The sequence below is a fragment of the Montipora capricornis genome, chromosome 2 (assembly GCF_036669925.1).
Source record: "Montipora capricornis isolate CH-2021 chromosome 2, ASM3666992v2, whole genome shotgun sequence".
NCBI classification, from domain to species: domain Eukaryota; kingdom Metazoa; phylum Cnidaria; class Anthozoa; order Scleractinia; family Acroporidae; genus Montipora; species Montipora capricornis.
Genome location: NC_090884.1, coordinates 3,547,906 through 3,567,905, shown reverse-complemented (window position 1 = coordinate 3,567,905; position 20,000 = coordinate 3,547,906). Strand labels below are relative to the sequence as shown.

General features: G+C 40.8%; 3 protein-coding genes across 5 annotated transcripts in view; 1 reads left to right on the top strand and 2 right to left on the bottom strand.

Annotated features, from left to right (window-relative positions):
- Positions 1–6,427, top strand: part of LOC138038492 (protein prenyltransferase alpha subunit repeat-containing protein 1-like) — a 10,994-nt gene extending 4,567 nt beyond the window's left edge. The window contains exons 1-7 of one of the 2 annotated variants that reach the window (XM_068884371.1): positions 1–72; positions 208–280; positions 2,163–2,267; positions 2,375–2,549; positions 3,033–3,142; positions 4,253–4,351; positions 5,171–6,427. The exon at positions 1–72 is cut by the window's left edge and continues 807 nt beyond it. In XM_068884371.1, coding sequence (XP_068740472.1) covers positions 1–72; positions 208–280; positions 2,163–2,267; positions 2,375–2,549; positions 3,033–3,142; positions 4,253–4,351; positions 5,171–5,567 — 1,031 coding nt within the window. In that variant the 3' untranslated portion in view covers positions 5,568–6,427. The remainder of the gene's footprint in view (positions 73–207; positions 281–2,162; positions 2,268–2,374; positions 2,550–3,032; positions 3,143–4,252; positions 4,352–5,170) is intronic. The other variant, XM_068884370.1, reaches the window with a different exon arrangement.
- Positions 5,185–20,000, bottom strand: part of LOC138038491 (piggyBac transposable element-derived protein 4-like) — a 53,697-nt gene continuing 38,881 nt past the window's right edge. The window contains exons 1-3 of one of the 2 annotated variants that reach the window (XM_068884367.1): positions 12,323–12,708; positions 11,133–11,380; positions 5,185–10,095 (exon numbers count right to left, since the gene is read on the bottom strand). In XM_068884367.1, the coding sequence (XP_068740468.1) occupies positions 8,369–10,095; positions 11,133–11,380; positions 12,323–12,471 (2,124 nt within the window). In that variant the 5' untranslated portion in view covers positions 12,472–12,708 and the 3' untranslated portion in view covers positions 5,185–8,368. Of the gene's footprint in view, positions 10,096–11,132; positions 11,381–12,322; positions 12,709–20,000 lie in introns of those variants that run through there. The other variant, XM_068884368.1, reaches the window with a different exon arrangement.
- Positions 12,793–20,000, bottom strand: part of LOC138038490 (fibrillin-2-like) — a 37,202-nt gene continuing 29,994 nt past the window's right edge. Inside the window, exons 27-30 of the mRNA XM_068884366.1 lie at positions 18,858–18,974; positions 17,060–17,182; positions 15,001–15,109; positions 12,793–14,639 (exon numbers count right to left, since the gene is read on the bottom strand). Of these exons, the coding sequence (XP_068740467.1) occupies positions 13,844–14,639; positions 15,001–15,109; positions 17,060–17,182; positions 18,858–18,974 (1,145 nt within the window). The 3' untranslated portion in view covers positions 12,793–13,843. The remainder of the gene's footprint in view (positions 14,640–15,000; positions 15,110–17,059; positions 17,183–18,857; positions 18,975–20,000) is intronic.

Sequence of the window (20,000 nt, the reverse complement as noted above, 5' to 3'; positions counted from 1 at the left end):
CTAAACAGGAATTCCATATTTTTACAGTAATTACTATCTTGAGGATATTGGTCATGCCTACTGGAAGTACATGTACAGCTTTACAAAAATAGATTAAACAAAATTTATTTCTTTTTATTTCCATTCCCTGATTTATGGTTGATATTTGTGTCTTTTCAGAGCTTGTATCTGGCAGAAGATAAGTGATTGTGTTTCTTTTTATTTTAGTCACAGAATCAGTTCAGCTAACAAGAGCTGTTCTTTTAATTAATGCAGAATGTTACACAGCATGGAATGCAAGGTATAATTGTTATGTTATCATACATTAAGAGTTACCAAAGATTTTAGGTGCCAGTGCATTAGTATGGGTTACCAAATGCATTATCGGTTATTTTTGTGCATAGCATCTCAATTGATCAACTTGATTGTTTGAAGTACAAAGAGGGATTAACATAGAATGCAGAGATCTAGCTTAACTCCTAAGCATCTGCTAACAAGTGTGTTTTGGTGGGATTTTAAATTTACTGGCTTAAGTTAGATGAATGTAACATGCTGTCCACTTCACAGTTCTTAGTAAGATCATCATCCTGATTTAATGAATTGTCATTCTTCTTACTTGGTTCAAGTAATTGTTCCACATCGTAATATGGTTCGATGGTATGCGTAACTTTAAGTGATCCGGCTGAAAACCGGCCAATGCCATTGCCAATTCTTGACCAGAGGGAGGCAAATTAGCTCGTCTCAGGTAACTGCAAAGGTACAAATGTAGATCTCAGGCTAGTCTCCCTGAGTGTCCTGCTCCTCAGTAGAATTGCAGCCAGTCAGGTTCACGATCAAGTTGGACTTCTGTGCTAAACACTCAGATTTTTTTAATTGTCTGGAGTTGTCATCAGTAAAATTAATAGATCTCTTCAAAATTATGTGCAAACATTACTGTTATCTTGTCTGAAGGGAGGCAGGATGCCTGGTGAAGGTGCTGAACATGTAGCACAAGGGTTTAACGTTCAACAAAGTCAAATCTATATGTGTCACTCTTTTCAAGGAAAAGGTACATTGTATCTGTCAGAATGACCATTGGCTGAAATGCTTCGGGGTTGTCACTGGTTCAAATTACCAACTGGTACACCTTCGTTCAATTGTTTGGAGTCTTGTGTCAGCAGAGATGGTGTTGTGATGAGAGCACTGAATCTCACAAATGTGGACAGAAGTAACAGGGTTGTCACCAAGATTCCAACTTCCTGGTATATGAAATGAGTAAGGGGTGAACCAAAGGGCAAGCTGGACTCTTAATTAGTTCTATCCTGGGCTGCTAATAAAGTGGGCAAGGGACATGCCCATAATAGCCACTTCCAACCCTTAGTGACAGCCCTGTGCATCATTTGAATTTATAGCTTGTTTCAGCATTGGTGGTTTAGGCTCAGCGCCAATGTTAGAAAGACAGGAACGTCACAACGAATGAACTCTAACAGCTTTAATAACATGAAATCGCTCTCACAACAAGATGGATGCGATGATCACACGAGGCGAGAAAAACCGGCGTGCGCATATAATAGTAACACAATGCGGCAGGCACTGCCTGCTGGCGCAGTTCATTCCCGTTTGCCCCCCATGTGGCCTTCTTTATGCTGATTTTATCAGACTGAGTGTCGTGGTTTCTTAGTGGCTGCCAATAGTGGGAGTTCTGACCCCAGTTGTTCAAAGGCCAGATAACTTTATCCGATGGATAAGTCACCATCTAGCGTATGAAATATAATAATAATTATTATTCCTTCATGTTAAATGATGGGGAAACTTTTTGCACGTGCCTTTACTTAGATGTCCTTAGAGAGTGCATATTCATGGTTACCGTAACATCATGCACTAATACAAATACCTTTGCAGAGATTGAAACTGTCTGATAGTGATAAAGGTATCCAGCGTTTGAACAATTGAGGCATGGACATAATCATATTACAGGCACCCAACCCTTATTTTCCAATGCACCTGTCAACTGTCATAACATGTCAAACTTTGATGAAGTAAGATTTGTCCGGATGAGAATAGTCCTGAAAGGACTGTCATTGGTAATATTGACTGACGTTTTGATAACGTGAGGGTTAGAGAGGAATTCATTCTTTGAATCATCCTCTGAGTCATGTGATAACAGGGTCTTACTGTCAAATTTTTCATTTTGTTCTAAACAGGAAGGAAATGGTTACCTCTGGAGTTCTAAGTTTAAAAGATGACTGGAAACTTTCAGGGCTTGTTCTTTCCAAGCATCCAAGAAGTGCTGAGACCTTTGCTCACAGGTGTGTGTTTGTGTGTACTAATTTTTCCTCCTGTCTCTAGGAGGATTAATGTTTTAAACACTCATGTTTCAATGTTTCAATTCAGTGTGGTCTTGCTTGATTGTTAGGAAGTGGATAGTAACTCAACTTGAGAAGCATGAAGGCTCAGGTGAATTCATTCGAAGTTACTTGAAAAATGAACTTGTCATTTCCCTGCGAGCTGCTGAGTGCTATGCTGATAACTACACTGCTTGGAGCCACAGAGCTTGGCTTGTGTCAAGATTTATGCATGATCAGAGAAAGGTATAATATGCAAGGTCTAATGCTTACAGTGGATTGAAAATCCAGCAATAATATTATCACTGTAAGGGAAAGCTCTACTTCAGACACTTTTTGCAATTCACCAGTTTGCCTTCCTGCCATCCCTTACATGTAAGCGTACACTCTCTTGTAATCGGAAGTGGACACTTTTGAAAATTAAAATTGGATTTTTGTTTTGTTTATTCTCTTTCTTAAGCAGACACCCCACATTATTATAATAATTGAGCCTTGGCAATGAGATCTGTCTTTAATTTGCAATGCAAACGAAACTATGACCTTTGACTTAGCAACAGAACAGTGGGGTCGCTTTTGTCAAATCTCCATTTGTTCATGGGAAAGCAAGCTGTCTGTTTGTTTGACATCATGATAAAAACTCAGAGAACTGTTTTGGACTGTTCTAAATGCACACAAACATTGAATCATTGTCTGATTTGTTACTTTTGTAATTTCTTTCCTTCTTTAAAGAAGCTGTTATGTGAACTTCACGCCATGAGGGTTTGGGCAGAGAAACATGTATCAGACAATTGTGCGTTTCATTATAGACAATGTGTTCTGAAGCACCTCAAGAGTGTTTGGTGAGTACAAAAAATATTTAAGAACTTTGGTTAAGCAGACGCAATGCCTGGGGGGGGAATTTTACCTTTTGCTTTACTGTTGAACTGGCACAATTCAATAAAGTTTACTGTTTAACGAGATAAAAATTTAGGGTTGTATTGTAAAGAGAGAAATATTATTATGTATCCCAAGCCCTTGGGATGTACAAGTTGCAGTCAATTTATTATTTACTAGATGAAAAAGAGATAGAAATGTGACATCCTCATCCTCATTCCTCTTTTAACCAATTGTATTTTTGTTTTGTGCCGTTGTTTTTGCCCATTTTTTTAGAGAACTTACGCAATGACGATGGCAACGGCAACTAGAACGTCATCTCAGAAATAAATTCGCATAATTGTAATCATCTTGTGACTATTTCTGACCTCTTTCTTGACAAGAATGACACTGGTCGTAATGGCGCTTAATTAATTTAGGGGAGAAAATAAAAAGTTATCTTTAAGTGCTGACCTCCTGCGTAAAATCTCAAATTTGGGTATTTTACATTGTTGTTTTGCAGACGACGGCAAAGAAATGTGAAAACACATGTGACGGGCATGGAAAGCAATTTTTTTTTCCCACTAAATATGCAAATTTGTGACGTCCTTTTTGTCGTTGCCATTGTCATTGTCTTTGCTTAAGTTCCCTTTTAAGTCCCTAGAGATGTAAGGATGACAATGTTGGCCACAAGAGCATCATTTTAACATATGACTTTGCGAGGTGTAAATTGTGAGCCAGAAAGTCTGGTCTGGACTAATTTGCTGTTTGGAGAAGAAATTGTAAATTAATTTTATTGTACGTTGCTTACGTCTTCCACATAATCACAAATCTTGTTATTTGAACTTGATGATGCATGGCGTAAGGAAATGTATCAGATTGTTATAGGAATAGCAGAGCGTGCAGAAACATTTGCTTTTTTCTCATTCAATTGTTTTCTGCCATTCTTGTTCTTGTTGACGCTCTGCAAAAGCTTCTGAGCTAACAGGACAGCTGTAGCCAGCGTGCAGATGGTGTATGAATTGAATGCTGATCAATAAGCATTTCATATCATAATGATGAAGCAAGATATTTAGTTTGCATGATTCTTGTTTTAGTTCAAAGACAGAGATGCTCCATCTGCTCCTTTCTGAGCTGGAATTCGTCACAGATCTCATTTGGACCTTTCCTGGACACGAAGTTGTTTGGTACCATCGGTAAGGTTTAGGAATGCCAGGAATTATTAATCTAATTGCCACTATGGAAGTATATTTTTCGTACACTCCAAACCTTATGCAAGTACGCAGACTCTTGCTGGTCCCCCAACCAACTCTTTGCTATTAAATTTGTACCATTCAATTCTATGAGTTATTGAACAAGAAACATACACCACGTTTTGGGAAGTAACTCCACGATATTACCCTCCAAACTTCTAAGAACATACATTTGTCAAAACTGGTATCCAGGAGGAAGCAGTGTGTCCCAGTAGTTAGGACGCTTGCCTTGAGATGCGAAGATGACAGGTTCAAGACCTGTTCCCACCACTTGCTAGTAGTCCCTTGTTCAACTTTGGCTGCACTTGTAAATGGTTTGCCTTCAGTCAGTTGGGATTTGTTTGTTGTTCTTTTAACCCTTTAACTCCCAATAGTGCCACTTATAGATTTTACTCTGTCTAACACCAGACGATTTTACTCGTCAATGGGGAACCCCACGGGGCTGAAAGGGTTAATTAGTTTCATTGATTGTGTTTCGTTGGCCCTGAAAAGCGCCCAGGGGGAGCGGTCAATTAAGTAATACAATGTATTGTATTGTGTCCTGTCAATGCAAATCCTGTCAATTTTCCTCAGCTGATATCTTGCCTAAGCAGGGAAGTGCCAAGGCAAGTTTTGTAATTGAAGAATTTGTGAAAACTGCCATTTCTACACGGTCCTCCGAGCTATGAAGTTCCATGGACAACAAATTCGCAACAATACTTGCAGAGAGTAGTTTCACTTTTTAGTGTTCAAATACTGCAGCATTCTTGTTTTTTGTTTTAGGAATTTTATTTATCATGTCTGGAATCAGTGGTTTGCAGATGTTACTTTTGATACTCTCCACGAAATCGCAAGTTCAACAAGCAAAGATTCCGATTTTAACGGGAAGTTAGGGAGATCTTCATCATCAATCATCCCCTCGCTAACAGAATTTGACTTGGGTTCAAGACTTAGAGACCATGGATCAGAAACTTTTGCAAGTAACACATCACCCCTATCTACCCCGTCTGAGATAAGGTTTTGTGATAGTGTCATTGCCAAGTGTGAGGGTCCTGTGGGGGAGGTACAGAGGAGATGTGCATTGAATTACAAGAGGCGGATTATGTTGAGGAATGCTTCTAATTCCTTGAAATGTACCAGGATCATACTGGATGATTGGAAAACAACTACAGCAAGCTAACATGAATTGACTGGTCATGACAGAATAGGATGCAGTTCCCGATCAAGGGAAATAACATGTACTTATTGACTGCGATAGAGGGCCAGGGGTTGTGTCCGGCCCAACCAGACTCAGTTAATATTAAGTGTTTTATCAATGATATGGACTCATTATTGAGTACTCAGAATCAAACATCTGGTGTAGTTTTATAAAAATATAGGTTCAATATGAGAATATCATAAAAGAAGTCTCGGAAATGGACTTTAAATTTTTCAAGCCGTCGTAGAGTATTGCTAATAACCTATAAGTTTGTTCAAAATTTAGACATATAGCTTATCATGTACAGTAGTGGCACAATTTTATCAATTGCAATTAATTATTTTAACTAATTTCTGACCCTCCCTAAAAATGAAAAATTGACCATGTCAAAGTTAACTTTTTCTTTAATATCAGGAATATGGCTTACAATAATATTCTGGGCTTCTAAGAAAAGTTAGGGTGCGTTCAATCGACCATATTCCAGAAAAGAAGTTAGAAATCCTTTGTTTTTTGTGCAGAGATTCATGTTAAAATCGTCAAACACTTGCTGAAAGGGTATTTTGTATAGGGTCAGTCGAACGCACCCTACATCTCATAATAAAGACACAGCCCTAGTCTGAGAAATATAAGCGAAAATCTATTTAAGGAAAAAAGGGACGTTTCTTCAGAGTGATGTTATTTTACAAAAAGAAATTTTAAGAAATAAATAATTATTATTGATGCCATTCATATAACCAAAATTTCCTGAAAAGTTGGTTGCAAAGGTAATAATCTGAAATCAAAATGAAGGAACTTTTTAAAAAATGTACCAGAGTAAAGGAATAAAAATCAAAGGAAATTTTTTTTTGTTGGAAGAACTTAGTGCTAAGTCAGGATTAAAGTTCAAGAGGCAGTGTGGCCCAGTGGTTAGGATGCTGGCCTTGAGATCTGGAGTTCCCAGGTTCAAGACTCATTCTGACCACTCGTTGAATTTGTTCCTGGTAGTCCCTGGTTCAACTTCTCGGCCGCACTTGTAAATAGCCAACTGGTTTGCCTCCGGCCAGTTGGAATTCTTAACAGAACTTTGTTGTTCTGTTCTGTCATTAATTGTGTTTCATTAACCCTAACCCTAACCCCTACTGTTCATGGGCAGACTCCCCCCCCCCCCCCCCCTCCTCCGACAATGCTACGATTAACTCAAAGCAGCTAACTACAAATAGCTACTAAATGCTACAAAGTATATATGGTGTAATAATATTAAATATGTACATATAAATTTATAGGGGAATCTTTGTTTACGTTTTCTTGCCTCAGCATAATCCCATTGTTTTCTAATCAAATCTAATCTAATCAAACCAAAAAATCAGCACTGAATTTTGAAGGTGCATTGCGTAATGAGCTACCCCTGAGACTCTGAGGGCACTTTACCAGATAACTTCTGTGTAATGACACTAGAAATTCGAAATTTTACAAAGAATGTAATGGGCTCATAAGCGCTTTTGTCCATCCAAGAATTGGCAAATGGCTAACAACTCGTTTGTTATCAGAGCTAAAAGGCTTAAAATTGGAAATTTGATGGAGTTTAACACATTCTTTTTATACCTTTAGAAGTCAATTTGTGAATTTGTCAGCAAAGTGAATGTTAATGAGAAAGTTAATGTACTCGCAATGACATCAGCAAAGATTCACCTGTATATACCCATATATATATTAAGAACCTCTACATCCACTTAAAAACATGTTCCCTTTAACGTTTTACATTATTTTGTTTTCAGTTTTTGAATTTTATTTTACAATATTTTGTATCGGTAATCATATGATTTCAAGTGCAACTTCAAATAAATGAGAACAAGTAAATTTTTCAAAGACGTTCGAGTGCAGTATGAGTGCTTATTTATTGCAAATTGCACAAGAAAAATCATGTGATTACTTATTAATAATATACATGGAAAAATCCGAGATGGTTAAGCAAAAGCAACACACAAGCATCACATGATCACGCAAAAAGAGTGCCATCCAGGGCTAGCATTTGAGTGGCTATCTGTGGCTTTCTTTGATCATAATTGACCAATAATACTTTATTAGAATGACTGGTTTGGTGCGTCTTTCTACACTGTTACCTGAAAACTGCATTTCTCAGCAAATCAGAATGGAGAATTTTTTTCATGTATATTATTAATATAAAAGTAACAACATTTGAAGCAGGCTTCCAGATAAGTTTGTAGGGCAGGGTGTCAACAAGGGATTCCAGCGGGTCAAATTTCCACAGTTCCCATCAAACCGTTATAAATTTTCCATTATTTTGTTGGGTCATGGAGCTCACCTTGTAGGGTTTTTGACCCGAGACCCACTCTTTTCTGAAACACTGCTTAAGGTTCTACAAAAATCTCCAATCTGTGTAGTGGGCCAGAATCACTGAGTCACTGCCCCGCTCACTTTTGCTTGTAAATAGTTCAAATTCTTGAGTGGTGTTGTGTTCGATGCTACTTTTCAGACCAGGGAACCTTTCTTCCAACCTCTCTGCTGGACAAGAACAAATTTATCTTGTTCCCCCTGGGACTCATGATTTTGAAAATGTATCCTTCCATTGTCGTGGTTATTTCAGTAAACTTTGACGGTGAAAGCTGGCAACTGCTCACACCGTGGGAGAGGAATTTCATCAAAATGTTTAAATGAAGTGGGCGAGACAGTCACTCAAATAATTTGGGCCCATTCCACAGATCGGTGGTTTTCGTAGTACAGCTGTGCTCAAATTTAGCATCTACAAGAAACAATAATTTTATTATTCTACACCTTAATTAAATTTAACTATGATACTCCTTGCTATGAAATATTTTGAAACAATCCTTGCTTGTGACATGCATGTACTTCCCTTTACACTGCGGAGCGTTGCAAAAAGAATAAACTTCAGAATCTTTCTTTTCCCTTTGGTAACACACCACACAGCGTTTCTTTACCTCAGTGAAAACTGGGATGTGGACAGTCTCAAACTCACCCAAAGGGGGAGGGGGAGGGGGGAGGGCTGATTCCACGGAGGCACTTGCTGGTGGTACATCATATTCCGGAAAACCGCACAGCTGTCTAACAATCTCTTCCCGGAAATCACCTAGGGAATAACATGCAGGCCTGCGGAGGGCTTCTTCATTGGGAGACTTCTTCTGATTTTCTTTGAAGAGAATAAATGCATTTAGCACTGCAATATCTATAAGGTGGAAAAAGAGAGTTTTCCACCACCTCATACATTTATTCAATACATTATGTGTGGCTAAAATCTGATCTGAATGGTCAACAATGTTCACATATTTATTGCAACTGGATATAACCTTAGGTTGTTGAATAACCTTGGTTCCCCACACACCTGCATTCTTGGTTTTTCGATTTACCTGACTGTATTCATTGGCGTTATCTATGGTTGTTAGGACTGATACTACCTTATTGTCAATCCATTGTAGAGCTAAACAAGGGGGGTCCCTCTCCCAACGCATGCTTCCTCTTTCCCTCCCCTTGGACCATTCCTTACTCTTCTTTAGACTAGCTGGAAAATCTTGCCTGGTCTTTCTGACGGTACCAGTGGCAAAGACTCCCTGAGCGAACAAATCTTTAAATAAGGCAAATGACGTATAAAATTTATCCACAAACAAATGGTAACCCTGATCGAAAAATTGCCGTGCAAGTTTCCAAACTACATCATAACCCAACCCCTTTTCACTGGCAGTTTGCCCTGCAGTTTTACCTAGGTAGACATCAAAGTCTAAAGTGTAGCCATTTGATCTATCCAACAGGACCCAGACTTTAATTCCGAACTTGTTGGGTTTGTTCATTATAAACCGATGTATATCAGACCTGAGTATAGACTGAATCATGCGCTCATCTACAGCTAACTGTTGCCTAGGTTGATATAGGCTTAGACATTGAGATTTAAAATTTCGAATGAACGATTGAACTTCGCATAATTTATCAGCCTTGTTTTCAGTGGCAGGGTCTATTATATGCAACAAGGCCATGAGGCCTTTGAATCTCTTCCTAGACAGGATTCCTTTTGCCCAGAGACCATTGTACAGGCTTTTAGTGCTCCAGTATTTGTCTACATCACCATGAACCTTAACAAGGCCCATATAGACGAGGAGAGCAATGAGCCGTTTGATCTCGTCAGCTGTGGTTTTCTGCCAGATATCATCGGGCTTTTTACAGCTTTGATCTGACCCTGAGAAAATATGTTCCAAGGCGTAACTATTTGTGTGGGAGGCTATATTATTTATCATGTCCATCGTAAAAAAAAGATGAAAAAACTCCACCGCCTTGGTCATGGTTCCCTCGAGTAGATGTCCAAAGTGAACTCCAACTGGTCGCAAAGGGGTAAAAGGAGAGATAGGATTACCCACATCTAAATCATCATAAGACTTGAAGGGGACCACTTTGGGATCTGTGCGAGATCTGTCACCCCTACAACTTGATGAAACTCCATGACTTTGAGGAGGACTAACATTAGGACTAGCAGCAGTGCTATGAATATGACCAGGGACATGTGCACCTAAAAGAACATGACCAATATAAAGGTTTGTCCATGAAGACACAGATCTCAAAGAATAAGTCATAACATAAGTTTTCCTTCTGGACTAAGGTGCAGAGCAGCAGAATCTGCATTGAGGGCTGAGCAGGTGTCGCAACGAATTTGGGCCCCCCGCCCCCTTCCTGGTCCAGATCTGCTAGCGGATTTGGACCCCTCAGTCCAGATGTGCTAGCGAATATCGACCCCCTTTCACAGATTTGAACCCCCTTGAAAATAAGCATTCTTTTGATTAAGGTAATAAAATTCCTTTGCATTTGTTTTTAGTTGTAAAAAATTCTTACTGAAACTCAAGTCTTAGAACTTTGCTTTTTCTCCTTATTGAAAATGAATATGAGAATGTTTGGTCATAAAAATAAGGAAAATTCTTCTGAAGCCTTGTAGTCAACACCCTGTGAGCAGAGAGCCTCTCTAAAACTCACCAAAGGGCAAGCAAGAGAGGCAAGAGAGGAAATCATGTCAAGTTTTAAGTCGCCGCAGCCCTGGTTTCTGGGCTAGTCACCCCAGTCAAACCAGTTTAGGCAACGCATGCATCATATTTTTGACAAGGTGAAGGTCAAAATCGATGTGAAAATCAATATGGCGTCTAGGGAGCCCAAATCCACCAGCATGATTTGTATCGGGGCGTCAAAATCCAGGGGGGTCCAAACTGGCTAGGCAAGCAGGCAGCAGCAACTACTGCACACAAAAATAAAATTATCCTAGAATGAATGAATGAATGAATGAATGTACCAAACACAAATAATGTGGTCATATCCTATACAAATAAAAGTTAGACTTTCATAGAGCGAAGATATCGATGACTTCACCTATTGATATTAATGTGGCAACCAGAGCCTTATTGGATGCCGAAACAAAGGGTTCTTTTGTTTGGTGGTTGGCAAATTTGAATATCAAAAGAAATTTGACGTCAAAGTTTGTAAACAAATATCTTCCCTATAAGCATTCGGAAATTATTCTAGCTATGCAAAATCTTCACCAGCTGAACTCATTTAACTCACCAGAAGCAACAGGATTATCACTCGAGGTGTAAGCCTCTTCTGACACCTCGTCCTCTCCATACTCGTCCTCTCCATACTCATATTCCTCATCACTCGAGGTGTCAGCCTCTTCTGACACCTCGTCCTCTCCATACTCGTCCTCTCCATACTCATATTCCTCATCACTCGAGGTGTCAGCCTCTTCTGACACCTCGTCCTCTCCATACTCATCCTCTCCATACTCATCCTCTCCATACTCATCTTCTCTGCTGGAAAAAAGTTAAGGCTGACCATTTCATTGTTCGAATTAGCTATATCGCCATAACTTTCGCATCGTTTTACCACAGTCAAAATTACATTTCTCTACAGCAACGACGGTTCCTTTAGCCCTAGGCTCCAAATAATTTATTACTATTCCTTGTTATGCGCCGATCAAATCGAAACTTCAACAACGCCCCCTCCAGGAAAACCCCAGGCATTTGACCATCTTCTGTGCCCGGGGAGTAGGGAATTTGCCCTGTGCCTGCGTTGGGTGGGAAAAATTGAACAGGTATTGTCAGGTTTCAAATAATTTTTTCTTCGGGCACCGAAGTCGCTAACAGCTATAAAACACGTGTTTGGACGAGATGGAAGAGTTTAAAGGAAGAGATATAGCATTTGTGAGCAATTGGCTTACGAAAAAGGTCTTCAAAAGGTGATCTTTATTAAAGACGACTGGAGCTGCTGATGATTGTTCTTCAGTAGGGTACGACAGAAAATCCGATGATGGGGAAGGGCATTTGAACACCATTTTGCCCCGAGGGGGTGGGAATTTGAGCGATCCATTCTTCAAAAGTTCAAATGCCCGGGCTTTGCCCGGGAAGGAAGGGGGGGGGGGGGGGGGGGGGGGATGTTGAAGTATCGAGTCGATCGGCGCATTATCCTATTGTAAATTTTTTGCTGTATATAATATTTTTTCTTGTAATAATTCTAAGTGGGAGTCAATAAAGATTGGTCAACGTACTTGATCACATAAACACGTCCGTTTTCGCTTGGGCAAATGGCTCATATAAAAAGATGCTTTCCACCAAAATTGCGGAATTTTTAATTGATATTTATGAATTTTCGATTGCATTTAACAACCTAAGCGAGAGATCAAACGCAAAAATGACAGCCTGGAAGTAAAACTTGGCATTTCAAAACCAAGGTTTGCATTTGCCAGTAAGGCTCACCTTAATTTCTCGCAATCATTTTGCTGGTCAAGATCACTTTTCTCACCGTTATCCATTCCTTCGGCAGATGTTTCGGAGTTAAAAATCGTTCCTAGGGCTACTTCACCTGAGATAAGGTTTGCACGTGCTCTCTTCCTAAAGGAAGCCATTGTGATCACACCGAGTTCGCAGTAGCTGATTCTGAGACGGTTCAGGTGAAGACGAGTGCGTGACACGAGCGAATTGCAACCGCGGTTTTACTATTTACATTACTCCAAATTTGGATAGAAACGGAAGTAACGCAACCTTTTTGTTATTTTCTTGAATTTCCCCAGACACGGTGTCACGCAGGGGACCGGAAATGACATTTAAAGGAGAGACGAGAAAGAGGGTTAGAATTTTAGGGAAAATGAGAAGGGGGAGGGGCGCGTAGACAGTCTTTACTGTAAATCGATCTTGCGCGGGAAAGTATCTGTTTTTTTTTTCAACATAATGACTGCGGTCGGTGTTTATTGCGGTGTTAGCCACGCTACTTGTAAGCAAAGGTTGACGAAATGTCTGTTAACCACTGATACAGACAACCGTCATCTTGCTCTAGAAAAGATTTTGCTTTCATCCTACGGCCATTAACCGTCAACTTACTAACGGTGTTTACTCACGGAAAGTAAGAAAACCCGATCACCTTCGGAAGCTTCTTTAAAATGTTCTGGAAAAGAAAGGTTAAGTGTGACCTCAACCGTAATTTTCGTTAGGTTTAGTTTGCTAAAGTTTGACTGGAATTTATTTATAAGTTGAATAATTCCTTTGTTGGTTATACAAAAAAGGGCAATTTTTCGGCAAGTAAAACTCAAACAATAAAATATCTTTGCCTCTGTTTGATGTAACAGTATTTAAACTGATCATATTTCACGACTTGGACCCGGTTGTTCGAAAGCCGATTAACTTAATCCAGGATTAGCGTAAATTTTCGTTTCATGTTTTCAACTTTTTGGTGAAAGTTTCTTTTGCTTATTTTTGTTTTTCAAAATTGACTTCTTCTATTGTAAAGTTTTGCCGAATATCAGCGTTGAACAGCATTTAGGAGTAGAGAAATTAACTCCTCGGTTAATTTTTAATCTGGGATTAGCGCTAATCGGCTTTTGAACAACCGGGCCTTGGTCTATGCGTTCAAATTCTGAGACCGAGAGATCTCAAAGCAAAGGAATTTTAACATTTGTCCTCAAAGCTTTTTCAAAAAAGTGATGTGTCTGCTATGGGACATTGCCTTTCTCGCCTTCGGTAGCGGACTACCTAATTGAACAAAAAAATAACCTATATGGATGACCACAGACGACGATTTCCCTTGTTTGTCCCTCAGTAACCGGAGCAGTTTTAGTACTAGAATAAGCATGAAAGAGAGGCTAGCGGAGGGGGAAAATTGTTCCCTCCGGGAAAAGCCTCAGTTTCGTGCTTGTTCCATTCCAACCGCCAGAATACGAAACCGGCGAATTAGAAGACAGAAAAAGCTAACAGCGTTATCATAATGCACAGAAGAAGTACAACTTAAACTGCTGTTATGACAAGATTAAGTGAAAATTTCTTGGCTTCTTCATATCCCACAAGATGTTTTTTTGTTCCACTTTCCTTTGCGTCCATCGCCGCCTTGAACTTTTCTGATGTTGTTGTTTTTCGTCCTTTATTGTTAATCTCTGCTCTCTTCAAATCGGGCCCGTGTAAGACGCCTTTAATCCAAAGACGAAATGCGCCCTTTCGATAAAGCGAAGTCTTAACGTGAAGAAACGATACTCCATTGCGCTCTTCAACTTTAAATAAACTTGCATTACCGTGGACAATGACGTAATGAAATGTGCCATTTAACTCCGAGAGCACTGGCACAAGCCTTAAGATTGGCTGAGCGGTGGTAATATTGACGGGAACTTGAATAATGAATTTCTCCTTACGACGTCTAGTCGAGCGTCGTTTTCGTTTGCTTCCAGAAGATGTGTACGAAAATGGAAATCCTTGGTTCTGCTGTGCAGGAAACCTTTGGTGGGACTGTGATGGGGATCCTTGGTTAGTCCCTGCGGCCTGCCAGTTTTGCTGTGGGTAGATTTGTTGGTTATGTTGTGGAGAATGTCCCTGTCCCTGCCCTTGAAACGGTGGACTGTAACCTTGGTTACCACCATAGGGAAGCTGCTGTCCATAGCCATTACTACTCGCAGGCACAGCACGGTATGGCGCTGAGGACTGGAGTTGATGAGCTTCCGTTGCGTTTCCCTCTACAAGTGGTACGCCTTTGTCGCCTCCTTTGGACAGCGCACACTCGTAACAGGCCTCCCCGTACGGCGACAAACAGTGCCTGGAAAGAAGAAAGGGGTATAACCTTAGACGAACCTGCGAGAGAGATTTCTTGGTAAACTTAAGGTTGGATGGCGATAAATGAAGTGTGGATAGACACGACGCATAGTGAACGGGGATTACGTGCTCGTAACAGCTTGGATTTCGCAGATATACACACCACCCTTTTTGGTAGCATTTTAGATATTCCTTGTGCAACACGGATGCTAATTTTTTGCCCCAACTGAACACAACGATACTCTAGATCGCTCCAAATAAAACGACGCTGCACAGATTATATAGTTAAATTTCCTTCACGGAGATGATTGTTAGGATATTTTCACAACTATGCTTTTCCATTAAAGTTTGTATGACTCACTTACCCTCCCCCTATGGGATGATAATTATGTGGACACCGACAGCTGAATCCGCCCTGTTTGTTATCGCACCCAAAGCTGCATGGACTCACACCCAGGGTACACTCGTTCATATCTAAAATCAAAACAAAACGAGAAAAACAAGGACGTTTTTTAAATACAAAAGTAGTCTCCGAAGAAGCGAATGGAGATTTTTGGTTGGACGCGAATTCAGTCCTTTTCTCAGAGCTCGTCATGCCGCAATCGGAGGCAGCGTGGACCTGGGAACTAGATTTGCATGCGCATGCCCCAGCTGAACACAAACTGGACATGATACCCATGGTCCAACATGGTCCCTGAACTCCACTCCTCCGCGCTTTGCAAACAGCCAATTGGTTGCGTTCTTCTTGTTGGTTTCCTCAACACGCGTGGCCCCAAAAGCTGATAGCTTTGAATACTAACGTGTGTAAACAAATGACCTCTACCCTGCTCTACTCTTCACAAAAAGAGAATCCGTGAAGAGCCTAGCCTCCCATGTAGACGTTTTGAGGGCTTTCTCACGCGTTCCTCGCCCACTAACGTCTGCTGAAACGAAAAAGCACTTCCGTTCGTGGATTACGGACCAATCAAAGGCCGTTTTCCGGTTGGGGTAAACTCGTGTTTTGCATGGCATTCTGTTGCAGCATGTCATTGGCTACGCACAACACAATTAGTCAATGCTGATTGGTTTCTTTAAATGGTGGGCAAACAGCCGTTGGACGGATGTGGTGTTTCGTTTGAGCAGACGTTCGTGAGGAGGAACGCGTGACGAAGCCCTAAGATTGTCTGCGTGGGAGGCTATGAAGAGACAAAACATTTTCTAGTTGGGTTGTGACGGAAACACTCTTCTGAGCGTTGTGCGACCGACGAGCAGTCGCACCAGGGCTGGCTATGAGTGGGAGGCTTTTTGATAACCAACGAGTAACTACCACCATTCTTGAAACAGTAAACGCGAACATTCTATCCTTATATGGACCGGTAAAAATGCTCTAGTCACCCCTAATGCCACGCGTGGTTTTCTCCTCTATAAATAAAAAACATTTCATTTAAAAGCAGTGCAGTCTTCCGAATAAGATCCTCTACAAGAGCACGCAACATGGTTGGCCTAGGCTTAGTATATATAATAGCTTGGGCCCGAGGTCAATTAAGGATTAATTTCACGCGTATTATCAAAGTTTTCACAAAATTACAGGTGTCGCGAAGCGACGAGGGAAATTTGTAAAACTTTGAAAATACAAGTGAAATTGATCCTTAATTTCACGAGGGCACATTGCGATTACATGTTGATCACCTAAAAGGCAAAATTATCGAGGAAAGCCCATTCAATGACAAATGACGATAACTTAGCATGTTTTCATTCGGTTAAATTTCAATTCGATAAATCGATGCTGCCAACAGAAATATAGCTTAATTTAATTACACTGTATTTTACATGTGGAAAAGAGGAAGTTTGATCAGAGTCAGAATCTGGAAGAAGAATCTGCTTGTAACCTCGTTTGCGCTTGCTCTGGATAAGCAACTGTTAACCAATCAGGATCAAGTAATCATGCCCTCTTGATTACCGAAAGTGTCCTCGTGATTAGTATAGGTAATCACATGCGGCCGAGTACTATTAAGGATTAATTGCCCGAGTGTTTTGGAAAATTTTCAAAACACAAGTGCAATTAATCCTTAATAGTACGAGGACTCATGCGATTACTTGTTTATCAATAAAGGACCAAAATTTATACGTTGCTATGCGACGCATTAACCAATCATTGACAGGTAATCAAGCCCTCTCTTGATTACCAAAAATGCCCTCGATTAAGAAAAAATGCCCTCTGTCTCAGCCAATCAGCGCTCAGTAATTTTGCCCTTTATTGATAAAGAAAAAAATACGCTACGTCTCAGCCAATCAGAATTCAGTAATTTTGCCCCGTGTGTGATAAGCGATCAAAGAGTCTAAGTATTGTTTAGGGAAATAGGCTCCACGACCCAATAATGATGGGAGCGTTCACATTACGCTTTCACGCAGCCAGCTCTGTTCCCTTCAGTGAGATCTGTTTACCTTGGCACGATCTTCCATCTTGACGCAGCACATATCCCTGATGACAGGTACAATAGTAACCGCCAAGAGTGTTTCTACACAAGGCGTGACCGCACAAGAACCTGTTGCTGCATTCGTTTATATCTGCAAGGAAAGCAAGGGATAAATGATATCAAGCCACCTTACTTTCGTTTCTTTACTTATTCAAAAAAAGATGAAGTCATAACGTGCATCCTAACTTTGCGCATCGTGTTAATAGTTTGTCTATTGCTGAGGACACAGCAATTGTCGGTTGCAACACAATCAAAAAATATCATATATCAGCCGTCCTGAACTACGGGAACAGATGAACAAAAGAGAAGAAGAAAAACACGATTGTTAGTAGCAGCTCTACTAAGGAACAATCGTTCCACTCACTTGCAATCCAAACCGAAAGAAAATAGCTGCCAGCTTATGAAAGGTTCTACATTCGACGATGCAAGACGCCAAGGTACTCACGCTTGGAATTTTGGATAATCCTGTAGCTATTCCAGACTCCTATTACTCCTTCTTTTATTATCAGGCCTTGGCGCACTGTTTCTGTTGTATCGGCTATTGTCTCGTTCTCCAATCACAGGCCGCGTCTGGAAAGCTACAGGGTCTCCCGAATATTGGTGTCAAAAGAGCACCTAAATGTGCTCACTGGTATCTTTGAATGCAAACCCATTTACTTCAATGTCTAAATTACAAAAAAAGAAAGGATTTAAATCATACAGCGAATTTGAATTTTTTATGTGCAATCGATCTTCCCATGAAATTTCAAATAGAGATCCTTAGACAGCCTAACAAATCCTAAAAAAATTTCATGTGAAAACAGCTGCCTATCGATGGGGCAACTAATGCTGTGTCGTTAACGTCAGACCAGGAGTAAATCAAAGCCCCACAACAACGCAACCTATGCGATTTGACCGAGGGAGTCTTTAGGCAGACGAGCTGGTGTTACCACAACGAAACCGTGACGTCATGCGTACGCACACAAGCGCATGCCAAAGAACAGTCTTTATCGACAATTCTCACCCGGACGATCATATTGAATTCCATCAGGGTTCTTACATCTAACCAAGAGAAAATGAGGGGACAGAGAGGGAGGCTCAAGGCGTTGGCCGGGATATGTTATGTCCACGAAAGTTATTTTTAGACCAGCGGAAGTCTTTGTTCTAGCGGAAGTCTGTCTTCTGAGATGTCCGCATGCAGTCTTGCCTCGCTCTCAGGTTCTTAGTGAAAAGAGAAAATGATGGCGCACGTGGAAGGCTGATGAATATATATTTTCTTTCAAAAATCGGACCGAGGTTGGCCTGCATGCGGACGTCTCGGAAGACTTCCGCTCGTCTAAAAATAACTTTCGTGGACATGACATATCCCAAGGGCTGGACCGGGAGCCTCCTTCTCTGTCCCCTCATTTTCTCTTGATCTAACTAATCATCTTTGCTCAAATCGCCTTGTAGAATACCCGGCCAACTCGAAGCAACGCGTTTTCATTCCCGGCTACGCGGCTACTAAGTGGCAAAGTGAGTTAGTGACTGAGCGAGTATTCTGTTAACGTGCAAACGCGTAAACTGTGACTGCTTGGAACTAACCCAGGTAGCCACGTAGCCACGGTTTACGCGTTTGCGCGTAACAGAGTAGCAGCGTGGCCATGTCGCCGCATTTTTTTTTTTTTTGTTTTTTTTGCAGTGCGTTGGAGTGACCGCGTATTCTAAAGTTAGGCCGATAAATTTGACCTTTCAACAACGTTCCCAAACGGCTGCACTGAGCTGCTCGCATTAAGTCCGTCACTTACCTACGCATTGATTGTAGTAGTAATCCTGAGTGAATCCCGGGGGACATCCACATCGGTATCCGCCCAACATGGCATGGCATCCATATCGACACAAGCTTCCGGTACATTGGTTATTGCCTTAATTAAAAGAGTCAAGTGAACGAACAGGCAAGTCAATAGAGATATTTAGCACCGCGTGGACGGCACACGGGAAACGTCGGACTGAAAATTGTGGTTTTCAGAAATGGAAAGAAGTCTCGATTTGCGAAGGAATGAGACCCATCAGTTTACGGTATTGCCTACTTTTAGAACGGCTACTGCTATATTTTTGCGGGAACAAAACGTGGTGGCATTGCGTTCCCAGCACGATTTCGCATTTAGCACGTGCTTAGCACGTGATACCCTTCGCGTGGCTACTTTGTGTCGGACCAATCAGGAACGTTGCGGTCATTAAGCCCAATCTGATTGGCCAGTATTTGGCGGGACCTGTGTTCTAAATTAAGACAATACCATAAACCGACGGGCCAACGCCAAATGAGAGACATCGACGTTTCTGGACATCTGAAGAAACTCGTTTGATATATTCACATATCTCGCATGAAAGCTACAGATATTGAGCAACTTCTGAAAGGAGCACTGCAGGAAAATTTGGAAAAAGAGAATTTTCACGCTTAAATGACAGATAGCCGTTTCCCGCGTTTGCCGTTTAAAGCAAACGCGATTGCAAATCTCTCCAATGTTTGCATAGAAAAGAAAACTTAAGCTTCCTATCTTGACAAACAAGAAATATCTCGGTTCGTAAGAGACCACTATTGGTGACGATGACCCTTGGGAAACCTCGTCTGTATTGTCACCAAGGAGTGACACAACTGGATTTTTTCTATGCTCTCTAGCTCTTGTGTTCGACAATTTCAAGTCAACACTGCACAATGGCTTGTTGTTAAAGGTCATCATTCTTCATTGGATTATAAAGGTTTGAAATTGTTCACATTTAATCTGCATTGCTTCATATTTAAGATCTGTCGGCCAAGTACGTTTGATTGACAGTTAAGTTGCATGCGGTCAGCTTTTTACTGAACTTTGTCTGAAATTTGGCCGCCTTTGTGTACCAAGAGTTGTATTAAAACCGTAAAAACAAATTTCTTTGTGTGACCTCCGATTTCG